Below are 18,685 nucleotides of genomic sequence, written 5' to 3' on the forward strand. Positions count from 1 at the left end.
CAGCCTCTCAGTACAAACCACACCTTCTCAGAAAATCTTGACCTGACACCAAACAGACGGTACTTTGACAACCAAGAGTTTAGTGAAGGTAAATTCAACTGTCTTTGTCAATCTCAGCAGAAAATTAATAAACAAAACGTCATAAATGTTCATTAAGATGTAGTTTCTTTAATTAAAACTGCAGCACTGTAAGTGTTCATAGTATTCCACTTGGACATGCATGGAAAAGTAAATATATTCATATAGTACAGATATGTACAGTACAAGGACAATTTTTGAAATCATCAGTCCAACAATGGGAGTGTGAAAAACCATTAATACACTATGTGCAACTTTCACATTGTTGCATTTTTCATTAAATTGCTCTTTTCACAACATTAATATGCCAAAGACCATAATGACGATTGTTAGTTGACCAATTAAAAAAATAAGTTAGACAAGGGCAGTCAAAAGACCTTACCAAATTCATCTGAAGAGATATAACAAAGGGGATATAATCTGTCTGAAAAAGGGACTAATGGCATTTTTCTGTAGAGAACAACAAAAAAAGAAATCTGTTAAAGAAATTAGTTTCTATATTCATCAGTACAATCAGAAGCGTTATGACAAAGGTTGTCTTGTGCTGAATATAGCACACAAAAAAATAAAACGAGAAATGACAGAAAAAGGTGCCAATGACATGAATTACATGAAAACATGAAAGCTAAATATAGTTTGAATTTTCATTTCATACGAACAATCGTCTATAAGGGACTGCCGGCCAAATATAGTGCCGGCTCCAACGTACAACAAAATGCCGGGGGGTCGCCATTGGGACTGTAGGACAGGAGGTTCAGTCAAAGGTGAAAGGTATTAAAGTTGCTGAAAATAAAATTTCCCATTTACGGATACAGTACAGAGAGGAGAAAATCTCATTAAAAAAGGGATCTGATATTTCTGAAAAGACCATGAGAACAAGAGAACTACAAAAACTTAAAATGAACAGAAATACAAAGCAACAATAAACTTGCATTATTTTAGTGCATAAAGACATGCCCTTGTGTTAATGGACAGATATCTTGTTTTTGAAATATCACATCTTGCAAATATATCATATCAGACAAAAGGGGGGGAATATACAGGAAAAACAAGAGAAGCAAACCGCTTGTTTAGGTGTTTCTGTAAAAATATATTTATATCTTGGTTAAAATATCTTGGGTGGGATTTCTAAAGAAACTGGAGCCATTCAGAAACAGTCACAAGATATCTTAACTTTTCCTCCCACAAACCTTTCACCAGTGAAGATGTCTTTGCTGTGTCTCTCCACCAGATGACAGACGTGCTGTATCATTTTAGTTGCTGAAAAGAGAATTAACCATTCATTTTAAAGGCTTTGAGGAACCAGTAAATCTTTTGTTCCTCGGTGGTTGTTTTTTTTATTCAATAAAATGAACAAATGAAGACAAATACTGTATATTTTTCTAAGGCTCCATCGATTTTCACAAGCAAATCTGTGTATGTTTACGTGGGGATATCGGAGGCACCAATGTGATCTTAAGGCAAAATTATTAGACATTGTGTGTGTAACAAGCAAGTGCAAGTAACAAGCAGTGATATACTCTAGATTGTGTCACTGTGACCTCTGAATCACAAAATAACAGTCAGGCTGTTTACCTCCTGCCCCAGAACAAGTACCAGGTGGTCTTTGGAGATTTAGAGATCTGATTCGTTGTCATTATGGCTTAGTTTAGGTTTGGTAAAGAGCAAAGAGACTAAGGGGTTCATCGCACTTCCAACAAGCAGCAAGGATGTGCAACCATCCTGAGAAGTGTGAAAATAACAGTTACAGTAAGTCCCAAGCCCACACAGTCACTAGAATATCATATAAATTGGAAAAGGCAACCACTTACAAACCAATTAACAGCAAAACTGCCTGTTTTAGAGGAAAGTCAGGAGGAGGGGAGGAGTTGAATTCCCTTCAGGTGAGAAAAAGCTATTGCTCAAACAAACTCATTTTAAGATAATACACTCAACCCAATGTATTTTGGTTCTGTTGACTAATGTGGGAGGATGTGCCAATTGATTAAAAAGATATAGCTGCACATACTGTATCTGGAACATAACACCCGAATAGAAAAAGTCACATGCTAACAATCCAGCTATTAACGTATCAGACCAGGAGAAGGCAAACTGCTATGTTCTGATGTACATAAATATACACACACAGAGCCAATCACACACACTAATCAATTTTATCATAAAGGGGTTTAAATGAGGTAAGGTTTTTGGGTCCATGTTGAGATCACCTTGAGGTGGAACAATTTACAAAAAGGTTTTACGGCAAATATTTGAGATGTGAGTCACTGACGTCTAGACAACTACTGCATCTTTGGAGCCAAGGATGTATAGGGACGTATGCTGTGATGGCATGCGTAGGTGTGTGCAAGGCTAAAAAGTCGAGGAGCACAAGGCACTATTCCCTGCTGAAAACAGTGTAAAGCCCTGTGTGTTGTTTGGTATCTGATTTGATCAAGAATGTTTATGCAACACCTGTGTGTTAAAAACTGTGCACAATGTGTGGTGCGTGTCCACATGGGAAGTTCATTACGGCAGTACACTCGGAGCGATGCAGTCCTACAGTCCAGTGAAGAGTCGTTTTGACTGAGGGTGAGGAGAGTTGAGCTGGGAAGCACAGAGGGGAAACGAGGATGGGAGGTTGGAGTCCAGCCCCTGTAGTCTATGGCAAAGTGAACAGGAAGCTCGCTCAAAAGTCTCAGTCCATTCCCAGAAGGCTGCTGCTGAGCTCCAGGCCACAGCATGATGGCTCTACAGGAGGGTCAGAGAGAGCAGAGGAGCACGGCAAAGGGGGAAGGGGAGGATGAGAAATTTGGACTCCTGGGGCGGGGGGGTGTCCACTGCTCTTTTCTACCCCTGGGTGACGAGTGTGAGCCAATTCTGGGCCGTGGTGGCATCGCTCATCATCTGGCAGCAGATTGAGACTGTGAAGCCATGATAATGTGAGAGGGTCCACTCTCAGCCCTCTGGTGCTGGCCCATTCCTGCCAGCACAGACATAGCCATGGCCTCAGCTGCTGCCCTTGAGCTCAGGCCGTTGTGCCCTGCAGAGGGGCTGGGCGCCAAAGAGCTGTGTTGGATAACCGGGGCAGGGGAACCTGTGGGCTCTGAGGTGTCTTTCATGCTCTCCTCTGCAGCTACACAAAAAACACAAATACAGACTTAAATGTAAACTGGCAAAAGCCTTAAAAAATACACATAAAAGGCTACCAGGTGAGAAACGTGTATTAATTATAAAAAGGTTCACCTAAGTAGGCAGTCTTTTTCTGTAGGTTGGTCACAGGACAGTCCTTGTGGGCCAGCAGCAGCTGCTTCAAATGAGCCACCTCGTTCCGCAACAGAGACACTTCATTCTGCAGGATCAGAAAATAAGGACGTATGAACACTTTTAAATAATTCATAGTTTATATCATAGTTGGGTAGACATACAGTATACCCAAATTTAAAAGCATTACTAATGCTGGCTTGTATAACTCAAACCAGGGAGACTTTCCAAATGTTTTCACTTAGTTGATTTTTTATGATTTTCAGCTAGGAAATGCTCTAAAGGGGTAAACAGTCTGTTTTCCACTACAGTACAGCTGGCAGTGGAAAAGTGGTTTTGCGGTGTAAAAATAACCTGCAACCACCAAATAACACAATAAAGATGTGAAACAAATTCTAATGAGTTCCATGGGTACAAGTCCTGTCACATCACCCTTTTGCAAATTCACCCTGAAACTGTGGTTATCTGGAAAACACCTCACAAACATTCTCAACTAGTTGAAAGCCTCTCAACTGGGTGCACTCAGGGTGATTATGCACACATTAACACAGGCCTCCCACAAGCCACGTTTCAACCCCACCCACCCACTCCAAACCCACTCACCGACAGTGAGACGTTCAGGTTGCAGAGCTCCTCAGCCTTCTTCTCTAGGGAACTGACCCAAAGTTTGCGTTTCTGTCTGCAGCGCGATGCTGCGGCCCGATTCCTCTCGAGAAAACGCTGCCTTCGCTCATCTGGGTCATCGTCTACTGTCCGCCGCCGACGCCCACCTGTAGGCTGTGCTGGAGATACCTAGAGGAAGAAGGGGAAAGGGTGAGAAGGAAACAGACAGTCAGGGGAGGGCAGGGGAGGGGAGGGGAAGAAAGACGAGAGAGAAAAGGGAAGTTTGAGTCATAGTTTCATTATTTCAGTCAGAGCACATTATAGTCATCTTGCTACCAGAAGTACAGCCCCAATTTTCTGTAACAGAAACAGGTGCTATGTCATATATCAATTTTTTTTTAACTCCGTTACTTTTGGTAATTTTCTGAGATTCTCCAAATTTAAATGACATTGAAATTCAGCACAGGCCCTCAACTGTAGGCAACACGGTGTACCTGAGGTTGTGCAGGTGATGGAGCATCTGGCTGTTGGACAAGCAGCTGGCTCTGCTCTGCCCTTTGAGGTACCATGGGGCTGCTGCCCATGGCCATGATTCCCATACTATGTCCTGACGGACTCTGCTGGGACAGTGCAGCCTTTAGACGCTACATGAGAACAATGATATGACCAATATTAGCCCAAAGCAACAGTATAATAAATGTAATCTAAGTATAAAAGAAACGTCTTTATCATTACAGAAAAGGTCTAAGCACTGAAAAGGCAAAGACGGCAACGACACAGCAGGTCAGATTCAAAAGCAATAGCACTACAATTTTTTTGTGTATTTTTTGTTGGCATTTAAACATCAGCTCATTTACAGTATCGGCAACAACTTGGCCTCAACCTTTGTTACTAATCTTCAATGCAGCCTAACGCATGTTGTTCATCACTTATGCACCAGATGTATTGTGTGATGAAACTTGAGTTATTACATGTTTGTGCTGCCATTTTCTGCAGCAGACAGACTGCTCAGTATCCTTATGTTACATTCAATAAATGTTTTCTGCTAGATCTATGATGCTTTCACATCAACATAATCAAATACGGACAGGTTGTACAGGTCTTTGTTTTTGGAAAAACCTGAATTCTCTAAGCCATGAATTTGAACAGGTGCTTAATATTTGTGTATATTCCAGTGTGTAATATTTTGGCTGTATTGGCAGAAATAGAATATAATATGCATAACTATGTGTTTTTTTTTCGTGTACAATCTCCTAGTAATTGTCATGTTTTTGTTACCTTAAAATGAGCTGTTTATATTGCCATCCGTGCAGTCCACCATGTTTTTCACAGGTTTTGCTACCACTGTCTACTTCGCGCTTGGAAAGGGAAGGTGAAGCGACAGAGTGTCAATCTGCAACTACACTGGTAGATGCCACCAAATCCTACACACTGGAGCTTTAATTTAACACTTTGACTTTACACACTGGAGCCTTAATTTAACACTTTAATTCTACAAAGATCTTTGCCCTCGCCTGACATTGTCACACAGTTGCAGCTTGTTTTCAGCATTCATGTGACATCCTGTTCTGCCTCAACACGTTTGTATTGGGTTCAGCGATGGAGGCTTTGTAGCTGATGTGAGTCAACCAAAGTTATATGTTCCTGGAACAAGTTTCTGATGATGTTGTTGATGTTGTGTGACTCTACATTTGGGTAAGTGTCTGAAATATCAATGCTTACTGTAGAGTAAACTGTTTACTATATACAGAGTAGTGAATGAGTTAACCCATGTCCCGTGTGTGATAACATATACCCCTAGCCTTCATTTCCACCAATTATCTTCCACTTGTAACTGAAGGAGCAAGCAGTTTGTGTAAATAATCTACTAAAGTGGATACTTTGTGTATGTTGTAACACTAAAAACCATGTACGCACTAGCTCAGTTTCATCTGAAATACAACTGAAATGTAGGATCTTACATAGAGCTCTGTCCGTACTTTGCGGTATAAATCCAGCACAAATTGTGGTGTTGTGATGTAAGAGTTAAATAAACAAGTAACTGCAGTAAAAAGTCATATGATGAACAAACTAAGCCAGTACAGAGGAAGGCTAGAGGGTGAAGATGGAGACAAAAAGAACAGATAAAGAGATAAAAATAGCGAGCTAATCTAGTGCTGACCATCTTGGCCTCTGAGTGCATGCTGTAGCCAGAGGGAGAGTTAGAGCCGCTGCTGCTGCCTCCCAGAGGAGGACCGGGGATCCCAGGAATGTTGGGTACCATGCACATAGGTCGGGCCAGCTGGAGAGCAGATAAAACACACAGACACACATGTTTTAATAACTTGAACCAGCTCCGTAACTATAAAACTGAATTTAGACTGTTGGTCTGCCTTACATTAATGACACTCTGTACTGGACCAGGGAGCACAGGCACTGCCTGACCAGAGGGAAGCATCATCATTGGGTAGTGGCTGGTTGGTGAACTAGACAAGCAGACAACAGAGGGACAACAGGAACAGGAGGTTTCGTCATGTTTGTTTAAACTCCCAAGTTTCTGTAACATAGCAACTATTTAGGAAACAATTATCCACTTCAACCCCCACAAATCCACACTTATTAGTCCAAACTGTGCTTTAAAGTTTTTAAAGAAACAACTTGTGTCAGTTTTTTTATGGGGAAACATTTAAAAAGATGCACAAAACAAACAACATATTTCAATTTGTGCAGCCACAAAAAACATGATTATCTTAGCTTTGTAGCGTTCACTCATAAACATCATATTGGTTCAACATAATGTTGGAACCAGCAGATAGAGAATATACATATGATATTGTAATCAAGACATGTGGAATACTTTAAAGCTACTTAAAGGAATTTTTAAAAGGCAAATCCGGGTTCAAGAGGTTCAGCAGAGGTCAGTAGAAGGACGCTGAACTTTACTCACCCCAGAGTACGATTGGAAGGTGGTGCCTGTGTGATGACAGAGGTGGGTGATGGCATGGTAGGCTGAAGGGCATCAAAGCCCAAGTGTAGTGGGAGGGAACCTGGACGCACAATAGTCGGGGTGGGGGCTGAACTCCTGGGTGGTGTGTCCTAGGAGTAGATAAGTAAGTTATGAAAAATAGTTACAACAGAGCTTTCGGTTGTCAAACTAAAGACACAATAGTTTCAACATGTCAGGCATCACATCTCAGAGAAAAAAGCCAATATTATTCACTTCAAAGTGCATTCATGTAATACTGCAAATGTAATGATGACGTGCATTATGATCCATACTCTTCCCCCCTCTTCCCTAGACAATTATGCAATCCTCCCTCCTCTCATGTCTGTCCTACCTTTCCTCTAACCAGAAGCTCTCTGCTGCTGTCTGACCTTCCAGAGATAGATTCAGGGCTCTCTGGTGGCGAGGAGTCGACCTCTACAGGTGCTTCTTTTTTCACCTTCACGTCCGATGTCGTCTGCAGGCTCATGTCCAAAGCCACAGAGTTGGGTGCAGGAAGCTGAGATGTACAAAGACAGTGAGAGATAAAGAGTCTAAGTTCACGCTACTTATCAACGATAAGAGAACATACACAACAGTACATTTAAAAAAAGGGAAGTGTGCATTAATTGTATTCATCACACAAACCAAACAACCACAAAATTATTTTACGAAACACTATTTTAAGCGTAATGCACAGTTATGATAATAATAAAATCATCTTTACAAGCAGTTGCAATAGGTTGAATGATAATAATACACAAAGTGCACAAGGCAGGAAATTCTGCAAGCAATCGTTTTTGACTGCATCGACACTTGAGGTAAGAAATAAGGAAGTAAGTAATTTATCACTACGTGGGAGTTTTTGCACAAAATTCCACTGGTTTCTATTCATATTAATGCGTGAAGGCGCGCACGCGCACACACACACACACACACACACACACACACACACACACACACACAGATGACAACATAGACAACAGCAAGCTTTTCTCACAGAGTTCTTTGCTCTCTTGTCATCGTCGTCTTGTTCGAAGGAGCTGGCCAGCTCATTGAACAGACCAACCTCCTCGCAGTTCTTTAGGAAGCGGGTGGGAGTAGGTGTCTGGTCTGGCAAAAGGGAATGAACACATAACTATTCAAAGTAACGCTTTCACACGCAGTTCACACTTAGCATTGAATATAGAAACCATGTCATTAATGTGTCTTTGGAGCTGCTTTTCTTGAGCTAGTACTAATAGTGTTGGAACACACTGACACTGAGGTATGCTAAACAGTCTTCATTTGAATGCTGGGACAGGATATTTAACAAAGAGGATGAGTAAAGCTGTGCGTTTGTCACATTGACAAACAGTACCTGCAATAATGACAGAGTCTGTCCTGGCTGGTCCAAATTTCAATGTCATCTCGTGCTTGTGTTTGTGTACAGCCAAGTGGTCCTCATTGGTAAACCTCTGGAACAAGTGAACAAGAAGATAAGAGGAAAGATAAGTACATTATATGAAGTAGCCTACAGGTAATTGTCTATTTGTCCTGGTGATCTGTAGTACATTAACTTAACCCAGATATCATATTGCAATAATCTCTTTTTAGATGTAACCCAGCGCATTCAGCCTATACTATGTACATTATGTGACAAACCATAAAGAAAACTGTATCTGTGGTGTACAATTCCTCATGTCTTAAAAGCCCTGTATGGGCCCATTATAGCCGTAGGACATGGGCTCAAATATCTTAGCACAAACTAGAATTATCTAGAAAAAGAAAAAAGGGCTTGTATGGATTACAGCTGAAATGATTTTAACAGCACAGAAATGTAGGGAATGAAAATATTAACAAATTGATGAAGTATAAAACCCACTGACACAAATAAATATCAAAAGTAAATGAACAGTCAAACCAAAACAGATGCTACAAATGCAAATGCATTTTTACAGAAGAGAACACATTGTTGTCAAACTAGTCAGTGTGTAGAACGGATGATGCCATAAGTGCAGTAAAGCTCTGGGGTAACCTACGATCGGTTATTTCCTATCACTTATCCACAGTGGAAGCTACAGGAGATCTGGCACATGGGCAAATCAGACCTTTACAAGAGAGCACTGACAGTCATCGTCTGGGACACGGCACTTCTTTGGAGAAGTGGTGAGGTGAATCAGTCAGAGGCGGAGGAGGAATAATCTTGGCTCTGGCACCAGCCTATTCACCATTCGCTGCAGCCTATTTTGGGGCACTGCGTTGCAGTTGCGAGTTCAGTCGTGAGAGATTGAAGTGGAAACACAGTCAAGTGTCAGGGGGCTTATTTTTAGCCCTACCAGGCAGCATCACCAATACAACTGCATGTCTGATTTGTCTCTTTCCTCTGAACAAGGCAGCTGGGTCTTGTGGAGGAAACTATCTCCAACTAATCTCCGTGTATGAGATACTGGCAGCTAGGATTACCTCTCTCCACACAGTGAATACTGGGGGGCTGTTTGTGTTGTTGTTGTTGTTGTTGTTGTTGTTGTTGTTGTTGTTGTTAACAACGTGGGAAGAGGAAAACCCTGAGCAAAGCCAGGAGTCAATCATCCTCGTTCTATTATGGACATGACGCAGACTTTCCTGGTAGACAACTGTTGCTTGTTAACGGCAGCAGTAAAACGGCATTTGGTCATACGGCACTTGTAACATAAAGGATTTTCTGTGTCTAAATGTACACAAACAAATATCATCAACCATGATAAATATAAACTCAGCACATGTCTAAGCTAATATGCAGAACTGGGTATTGAACCTCAAGTATTACCCAAGTATTGAAAACTAGTTTTTAGTAGAGTAAGTCCCTTTTTCTTTGGTCAGATAGTTCTTGATCTAAATAAAAATGTTGTCTATGTTAGAACGTATTTGATTTAGGTCAATATCTTGTTTAACTGCTTGTGTTTAACATTTAAGTCTGCAATAATTAATGATAACTAATCAATATTTTTACATTGCCAATTGTGTCATTCATTCGTAGCAACAAACCTACTGAGAATTATCACCTGACTTTCATTGTTTTTAGGTTTTCTTGCCTGCAACTATACCGTTCTGGTTCAGTCCCACTGCTCTCATCAACTCCAGTTCCAGCTGCAGTAGACAGCTTTGTTCAGTGAAAATAAATCGGATAAATCCACTGTGCGCTACCTGCCCAGCACTAACTGCAAATTGATACACAAACTTAGCGACCAACGCCAGCTCAAGAACATAGTGGACAATCTGGCAGCTACAGAGGCAGATATATTTCACTCTGGCAAAGACCAAAACTGAGCAAAAAGAGAGAATATTAGACTTACATTTACAGTTAAAGACCTACACCGTCAACAACATCTGTCTGGAAAAGCTTCCATATGATTCTGTTGTTTTAACTTCCAACTAAATTAATAATGATATCTACAAATGAAATATGCAGAGTATTTACATCACAGAAACATGTCAAGGAAAGTTAGTTGTTCAAGGAAGAGGTCCCTAGGTGTCCATAATGTTCTGGAAAAAGAAAACATAGCAAAACAAACAAACGCATCATTTATTTATCCAACACACGCATGTTTAACTGCTTTACATGCCTGCTGTTCAAACCGCAACTCCCATGTACAACAGATCTCGTCTGATCAGAGAATGCAAGACGGCTTATGAATCACAAATGTTTCTTAACTACATAAACACTTTCTTCCTCCAGACCCCAGGAGAGAAAATCCATCACCAGCTCTCTCAGACCCAGATGAACAAAGCATCAGACAGCTAATTGAGCACAACATCAGACATGATATTTCCTGTGTTGAATAATCACGAGTCCTTGAACACACTTCTTTTAATTTGCTGTGATAACCCCCGACTATACACCACGTTACTGGCATGTGAGTGCACTATTGGCACTCAGCTGAGTCACTGCCGTGGCTCAAACCTATGTCTGCAGGCGCGAGAAGTCAACAGTGACAGGTTGAAACAATAACTATGCTCTGATTACTCACTGGAGCTTCCAGTGAGTCATTGCTAAAGGAGACAGCATTGTCTCACAAGGCAGCATGTTAGCTAGAATGCTATGTGTGTGATGATCATTAAGAGTGTTGCATAAATCACTGCCAGTTAGCTTATTCTGGCAATGAGACCGAGCATGATAGCAGACCAGAAGTCACGTTTATCAACTTCTCTCACTGTATGTTATTCTACTTAAATCAAGTCTTTTAAAGTCTTTTTTCTTGTGCTTTCAATTCATTTTCTTTTAGAAGTAATACTTTCAATCATAAGTTGTTACAGTCAACTGCTAGAGAGTACTTACATAAACACAAAAATAGCCCACACCACACAGATATGCACACACATGAAACCCAGGACAAGGAGGCAGAAGACTTACCTGTCCACAGCCAGGAGCATTGCACACAAAAGGTCGGTCGTCCCCCATTTTTGCAAAGAGCTTGCAATGTAACTGTGGGAGAGGAGAAGAGGAGAACATTGCTGCGGCTTTTTCTTGATTTGTGAACTGGCAAATCCTGAAAACAACAAAAATGGGATGCTGTGGCTTGTAGTCTTTAGTCTGAGCAGGAAGCCGAATGGTATTTAAAAATAACCCTGGCAAGGAGGAAAACATGCACAGAGGCAGCGAGACGAAGTTTCCCTGGTGATACTTCCTTCACACAGGGGGGATTCTGGTTGGCCAATAAGGAGCCGCTTACAGGAGAGAACGACAGCTACCGTTTACACAAAGACATCTCCCTCTCCTTCTGTCTCATTTTCCTTCACTTCCAATCCCTCCTTCTCTCATTACCACTCCCTCTCCTCACCTCTCAAGCACCTCCCAACATTTTACCTTCTTGTACCCCTCATTCAACCTCTCCCTCTCTCAGCTGTTTCTCTCTGCTTCGGTAATCTCCATCCGCTTTCCCTCAAGCGAATCCACAACACAAATATCTTGAAATAGGCACATTCACACTGACCTAACACTGTATCTCATTTTGTTGTCCTGAGTAGCTCCAACTTACTGATGGGGATCCTAACAAATAAACAAAACTTGCTTTTTCTGTCTCGAGATACAAATTACTGAGAAGGTCACCAAATCTACAACTGACAAAATTAAATTTTTTACACAGTATATGAATGCCGACAATGTTACGATACATATAAATATTCTACCTTTGCAAGCTGGTTGCCAATAAAAGAAATTAGAATGAAAATTAAATATTTCATATTAATTGAATTATTAACACTGCTGCTGTAACCGTATGATCTAAAAGAGAGAGAACATATTTTTAATGCCAGTAATTCAAGTTCAAGTTGAATTAAGTTAGTTAATTATATTGTCCAACCCTATAAGGTAATAACACAATATGAAGGCTTTTATTGGGGGGCTACTAACGCAGCATAAATATTTGGTAAAACTGTAAAAATAGAGGCACATAAGGATAGCATTGTTGGGCGTCTGAATACACTGGAAACACTTCCAAAGCTTTCCACAGGACAAGAAGCCAAATACTACATCCCTCTCTTCCTGAATAATGCTATTGTCAAGAGTTAATTATGCACATGCTTATGTTTGGTTTCTCCTCCTGTTGTGCCTGAAGCTGAAGTGACATAAACTAATGCTGTGCGTGGCTTACAGGTTCTATCAGCTGTTTCCACAGAGCAGAGTAACCCCTCACAAACCCCCTCCACGTCAACCCCCCCCCAACCCTGCACTGCTCTGCACAGCTGAACGACACACCATGTGAAGAGAAACTGAGGAGTTGAGAAAAAAAACTTGTCGCTGAATCTAAATCAGTTTAGAGGGGTGGCGATGGACAAGGGACATTAATGTTTTAGCACTCTCAACTGGCCCAAAGTGACGTCTGGCAGCTATTACGCAACAATGTCCCACTGACAGCACAGCAACTACCAACATGCATCGAGGACCTCGCTGTGTATACATGTAGAAACGTTTCAATAAACAAAAGCCACGACTACAGTAATACTGAAGAAGGTTTTGCTCAAACGCAGTCATGATGACATGATAATTTAATACTAATCCTTCAAAACGTACTTGAGATGTGTTTTGTGCTCCTATACTTTTAACTATGATGTTGGCATGACAGCCTCTGCACTTCTGTGTTGTTAAGACTTGTTTGTAAAGCTTGCTTAATCTTGTTCATAAAAAATAAAAAAAATCAACTGATGCCTTATCCAGCTTTCAGGAATATGTCTATCTATTCCACAAATTGGAAAGCACCATTAGTTTATCATTTTTAGTTTTGTAATATTACCGAGTTACTGACCACATTAACCTCTGCTGTACTTACATGGATTGAGCATGTAGTCTAACATTATTGAGTGGGACGGATTATTCATTATGTTGGCGAGGCATAAATGTCTGAAAGTTTTCCCAATGTTGAAGTCAGTATATTTTCCTCCCTCTTCCCTCCCTCTGCCGAGGACAGCTGCCCCTGAGCCAACACATGATTACCGAGGCCTTGCGCTGGAATACAACGCTCTCCCATGACGCCGGCACTGTAACAGACCTAACCGTTGTGTCTCTCAGCTCCATGTCTTTATGAGGAAAGAGGTCTGCATCGTGTTTGCAAGCAAAAGCCCTGTCCCTCTCCGTGCAGATCAAAGGGACGATGAGGCAGACCTCCCATGCTCTGGAGAAAGGCAACAGGTTGGTGCCAGGGGCCTCACAAAGTGCTTCCAATCCACTGAGTCTATTTGGGCAGAGATGTGTCTGCAAACGAGATACTCCGTCTACCTCGTTATACCGAGGGTGTGGACTATGTGAGGAAATGGACACATCTGGCGTGAGGAGTGGGAACAGATTTCAGAGTTTACATCTTACTAAAGACATGCTAGACATTAACTTGGCTGGCTGGCACCAACATAAAATGTGGGCTTTCCACCATAAATTTTAGATGACAAGGGTGGAAAATAACATTTGTTTTCATAGCTGCCCCAACCAATATCATAACCTGATTAAAACAGATGCGTTACGGTATTTTCTTCAGCATCTATTGCTTAAAGAAAAAGAAGAAGATATACTTTAGCTTCAATCAACAATGAATGACATCTCAACATCTGTAATCCTCTGCTGGGTCCACATGTATACAGAAAGAAATGACGCTGTTAATTTATTACTTTGATTGTCAGAGGTGTCTCACTGAGAATAAACAAATTAATGACTTGACAGCGTAAAGTTTTACTGCACACTGTAAAATGCTCGGTTTCGTGCAGACCTCAACTCTGCGAGACACAATAAATCAGTCTGCTAGTTACATTAGTCCTGATACACATCGCTGATATTCATTACAGGCATGGGTATCAAGTCCACCTATTTTCGCCTCCTTTCATCCAAGGTGACATGGAAGCACTCAAAGTGCCCAAATTCCTGTCGCTCTCATTGAGCTGCTGCCAAAGTCCCACCGTTAACTTGGATTTCTCCGACTCAGCAGGTGTAGGGGAACGAGTCCCAGCTATAATCAGCCACAGCCATCCAGTGTTTGATGCAGCCTGCTAGGAAACTGACTAAACAAACTGTATTAATAGCTTGCGCTGCAGCCATGACTCTGGAATCTGAGGCTTGAATTGCCAGAGGGTAGGGAGACCCCACAAAAAGAAAAAAACAGTACAGGAGAGGGAGGGAGAGTGTGAAATGGTGAAATAGCAAAAGAGAGAAAGAAAAACACGGACAGCGATTGGTCAATTGAAGGATCGCAGATATTTGCCGGATCACAGGTGAGGTTGTGTAAATGGGAGATCTAAGCTGTAGATGGGTGTGTGTGTGTGCAACAGCCAAAATGTATTTATGTAAGCAAAGTGAACCCGAGATTTGTTAAATGGAACAAATGAAATCCTATATCCATGTCTGCATAACTAACAAGGCCTAAAAGCTAAATCCATGCCGAGCTAGCAGACAATGCAGGACAATACAGGATGGACCCAGGGCAGGTTTCTAAAATTAAATCAGCAGTACTGCGCCGATTTGAGTCGTGGTCGGCTACTTTTATAAGCACTTGCCCGTGAGGTCTTGGTTCTGTTGCAACAAATTCAAAAGAAAAAGACCATGTGGCTTGATGTTTTGGGCCTCATCAAAAACAGAGCCATGGACAGCCTCTGGTGCTGACAATAACTTTGCATAATAATGTATGTTTAACGCTTCACAGAATTAAATACTGAATTAACAAACCAATAATAAAACGGACAGACTTTGAAACACAGACATGCACGCTCAAACACGTATTTTCGCGACATTAAATGTATGCACCACATGTGTTTAAGTTGCAGCAGGGTATATTTATGTTGCATACAAAAAAAATCGACTTTATATCATTACCCAGAGTGAGTCAAGATGTTTGATTGGATCAAACAGGCTGCAGTTTTCTCTGGTGTAACTCTATGTGATGGAATGAGGTATAACTCTGCCAAAAACATGACCTACATTCCTAATGAAGGTGTTGACATGCATGGGGATGCGGATCCTGGGGCGTTCAAAAGCTCAAATTGCAATACTATGGATATCATTATTACTTGAGACTTTCTGAGAGCTCTTTAGAGGCTCTTCGTGCAGACCCAGATTGTCATTACAGCATATTCTACCGCCAAAAAAACAGACAGGCAAATATTATTTTCGTCGGGGGTTTCAGGCATGTTTAAAAGAGATCAATGCCAAACCGAAATCCCAAAGTCCTGCAAACTTTAAGTCCCTTCGTCCAGACAAAGCTTGACTGGCTTGAAAAAAGTTAATCTTTTTTAGCCTTCATTACCGTCTGGCGAGGTTCGGGCACACTTAGCCCTGCCTGTTCCCGTAACAAGACCGCCTATTCTTTACAGCAATTGGCTCTGAGCACGTCAGTCAACAGCCTCTGATACACGCAAAGCCTCGGATCCTGTCAATAACATCGCTTAGCCGAATCTTATTGGTTAAAAGCCCGAAATCAACTTTTTGTATCCACGAGAAAAAAAAAAAAAAAAAAAAAAAAAAAACTAATGGCTAGCTTGGTGTGGCTAGCGTTAACAACAGGCCGAACGCACATTCAAAGTGAGTAATAACAGCGCTACTACCACCTCCGACGATGACAACAAACACTCACCGACACTTATTTAATTACACCCGAAGTGAACTGCTGTGTTTTAAAGGTGCTGAGGGCAGTCAAAAAGCAGAAAAGCAGTGGGGGTAAAAGCTAGCAGTTAGTTGGTTAGCGGACTGACACTTGAGTGCAAGGCGAGACAGTGGGTCCGAATGAAACGTTGTTACTGCCACAATAGTTCAGACATTTACTCAGACGTGTGGTTTTAACAACGACAAACGCTTTAAACTGGCACAGCGAGCGCTACTTTCTCATAGTTTAGTGCAGTCGACATATCTATGGCGAATTAAAAAGGGTAATAAAGTGTTTACAAACTCACCCTTGCGCCCCTCTCTCTGGCTCCCCTCTCCTCTCCTCTCTCTTGGAATTTGACACTCCCCTTGACGTCGAATTATCGCGAGATTTCATATCAGTTATCGTGGTGGGACGTTAGGAGATGTGTCCAGACCTTGAGAGGAAGAAACTCTTGACTTTGTTGGCTTTGTGCTTTAATATTTTAATAACCTGGAGAGAGATTGGAGGTATACGCAGGAAGATATAACCTCTGTCAGCCTAGACACAGGATAAAAATACACCAGTTGTGTCCTCACTATCAAAACGTGTGAGTGACCCTGTCTAAATACTGGAATAATTAATAATAGTTTTATTTGCAAAGCACTTTTCAAGCTTGAGCAGAAAGTGCTCTCCAGATTTAAACATATACATAACAGAAAGTACAATCAGAAACCCAAGAGCCACCCGGCCTGGAACCACCAATGAACACACAAAAGTAACAGTAATGTTAATATACTTATATATATAAAGAAAGAGTAAACTGATGGTACTAAATAAGGGCAAATTAAAAATCATTATGAGAAAAAACACCATAAAATAAAATACATATGTAAATAATGTAATATAAATAATATATATGAAAATGCTAAATTCCCAATCAGCTCACTGAATGTAATAGGTGAAATACTTTAGTATGATAACATATTATAAACACTTGAAAACTGAAAGAAAAAGTATTGAACTTTTTCTTAAAAAGTCATTTAAAACTTTCATTTGATAATATTTGCGCACCATTTCTTAACTACAAGTAATTGTTTGTGTAAACCATATTTATTCTGTTATATGACAGGATATAAAATACCATTAAAGATCAGTATCTGTTAGTTTTATCATCCTTTAAGTCAGTGGTTCTCAGACACAGAGCCACTGCAGGGGTGTGTGGAAGAACAGAATATGGAGTGGAACAAAGTGAGTGAGTGAATATGATTTTTGAGTTTGCTGAAGCTATAATTGTGTTGACTTTTATTTAATTAAAATTCAGCTTGGAATCTTTCTATCAGTTCGCAAATCATTATTAATGATTGATACAAATTGTGGGGGCGTGAACTGAAGGGGAGCATGCCAGAGAAGCTTGAGAACCACTGGTTAACGTCTCTATCTCCTTCTATAGTATTATTATTAATAGTACTATTATTGTTGTTGTTGTTGTTGTTGTTGTTGTTGTTCTTTCGTCCTTTTTACAAGGGTTCGGAGGAGTTTGTCCCTACCCAAATCCAAGGTCTAAAGATAGAGGGTGTCATATACTGGACAGATTTGAAAGTTATTTCCTAGTCCCACACTATGGCTACTTTTCTCTCTGTTGTGGTAAATATTATATTTATTTAATTTATTTATATAAATTATGATTAATTCAATTGTTGCATAATGTGTCACAATTCACACAATGAGTCTTTTCCCCTCTTAATTTGGTTTCCTTCCTGATATTCTCACCCTGTTCTCTCTCCTTGGAAGTGGGCGTCCTGACTGTGGCACGGCAGCGTGGTGTACAAGCCTAAAACAACAGGCCAAAATATTACAAATAGGCTACGGTGGTTGAACTAGAGAATGCATCGAGTATTAAAGACGAGGCAGCTGATGTAATCCACAGCAACTGTTACACAACGTCGCAATTTCCCTCCAATATACAAGTCACACTAAACATCCCATTCAGAGGCTGTTTTACAAGCCAGTGAATGTGAATTCAGAGACAAGGCTTTAGAGACCCCCAGTGGATAACCAGAGAACTGAATGTGCTCAGGTTAACATTTGCATTATTATTATCATCTATCAAGAAAAGGAAGATCAGGGAGATCAAATTACTGTAGCATTATGTTTTGCCGAAGATGTCCAAGATAGTTTTCAGTGTCAAAATAAATGTTAAATTCCTGTTCAGCTGTTATTTATTGTCTCCTCTTGTATCATTTTTTCCCCAAGTATTTAAAACTGGTTAGAAACAGCTCCAAGTAACAGTCGTGACAGTAAATTTATGACACTGTTTCTCATATTTGAGCTCCTCTGGCCCTTTCATTGTAATGACTATGATTCAGTCTAATGTAATAACACAGGCACTATGTGATGACATCCTAATCACCAATAAGAAGACGCAGTTCAGTCGTAATCTAGCCTTTTCTTTACTAAATTAATATTAAATCTGTTGTATATATTTATGATCTAGCAGATATAGTTATATATTATAACATATCAAATTATTAAATTCTTAATTTAGATGTTCTTTACAGTGTTCAATGTATGTAAACTTTTATCGTCTAAAGCGTTGAACCTTGATAACTTGATTTGGTAATCAAATCTCACTCGCAGTGTAATAAAAGTGCAGGAGAAGCACAGGTGTAAACAATAAAACAAGTGAGGGCTGAATTCCATTTAGCTGCTTTGGTTTCAGGGTCCTGGTATGGTGCACGCTGGC

General features: G+C 40.6%; 1 protein-coding gene across 3 annotated transcripts; it reads right to left on the bottom strand.

The window, feature by feature from the left end:
• Positions 1-148: 148 nt before the first annotated feature.
• On the bottom strand, positions 149-16,322 carry atf7a (activating transcription factor 7a). Of its 3 annotated transcripts, none has more exons than XM_051426891.1 (12): positions 16,268-16,322; positions 11,256-11,327; positions 8,244-8,340; positions 7,884-7,996; positions 7,239-7,403; positions 6,848-6,996; positions 6,299-6,386; positions 6,083-6,202; positions 4,416-4,538; positions 3,922-4,110; positions 3,301-3,406; positions 149-3,190 (listed from the first exon to the last, which is right to left on the bottom strand). In XM_051426891.1, the coding sequence occupies exons 2-12, from the start codon at positions 11,301-11,303 to the stop codon at positions 2,958-2,960; spliced, it is 1,431 nt and encodes a 476-aa protein (XP_051282851.1). In that variant the 5' UTR covers positions 11,304-11,327; positions 16,268-16,322; the 3' UTR covers positions 149-2,957. The 3 variants fall into 3 exon arrangements, with proteins under 3 accessions (XP_051282851.1, XP_051282850.1, XP_051282848.1); XM_051426890.1 differs by having other exon boundaries at positions 4,416-4,565; XM_051426888.1 differs by lacking the exon at positions 16,268-16,322 and having other exon boundaries at positions 4,416-4,565; positions 11,256-11,615.
• Between the last annotated feature and the right edge of the window lie 2,363 nt (positions 16,323-18,685).

The sequence above is a fragment of the Dicentrarchus labrax genome, unplaced genomic scaffold (genome assembly GCF_905237075.1).
Source record: "Dicentrarchus labrax unplaced genomic scaffold, dlabrax2021, whole genome shotgun sequence".
Taxonomy (NCBI): domain Eukaryota; kingdom Metazoa; phylum Chordata; class Actinopteri; family Moronidae; genus Dicentrarchus; species Dicentrarchus labrax.

What these genes read in the sequence shown, in the direction of transcription:
- atf7a (XM_051426888.1), bottom strand. Translation starts at nt 11,489, where the DNA reads ATGTTTTCCTCCTTGCCAGGGTTATTTTTAAATACCATTCGGCTTCCT. An exon ending in ACCTGAACGTCTCACTGTCG is followed by an intron (nt 3,407 to 3,921) that starts GTGAGTGGGTTT and finishes CTGATCCTGCAG; the next exon opens with AATGAAGTGTCTCTGTTGCG. An exon ending in GAAAAAGACTGCCTACTTAG is followed by an intron (nt 3,191 to 3,300) that starts GTGAACCTTTTT and finishes TTTTTTGTGTAG; the next exon opens with CTGCAGAGGAGAGCATGAAA.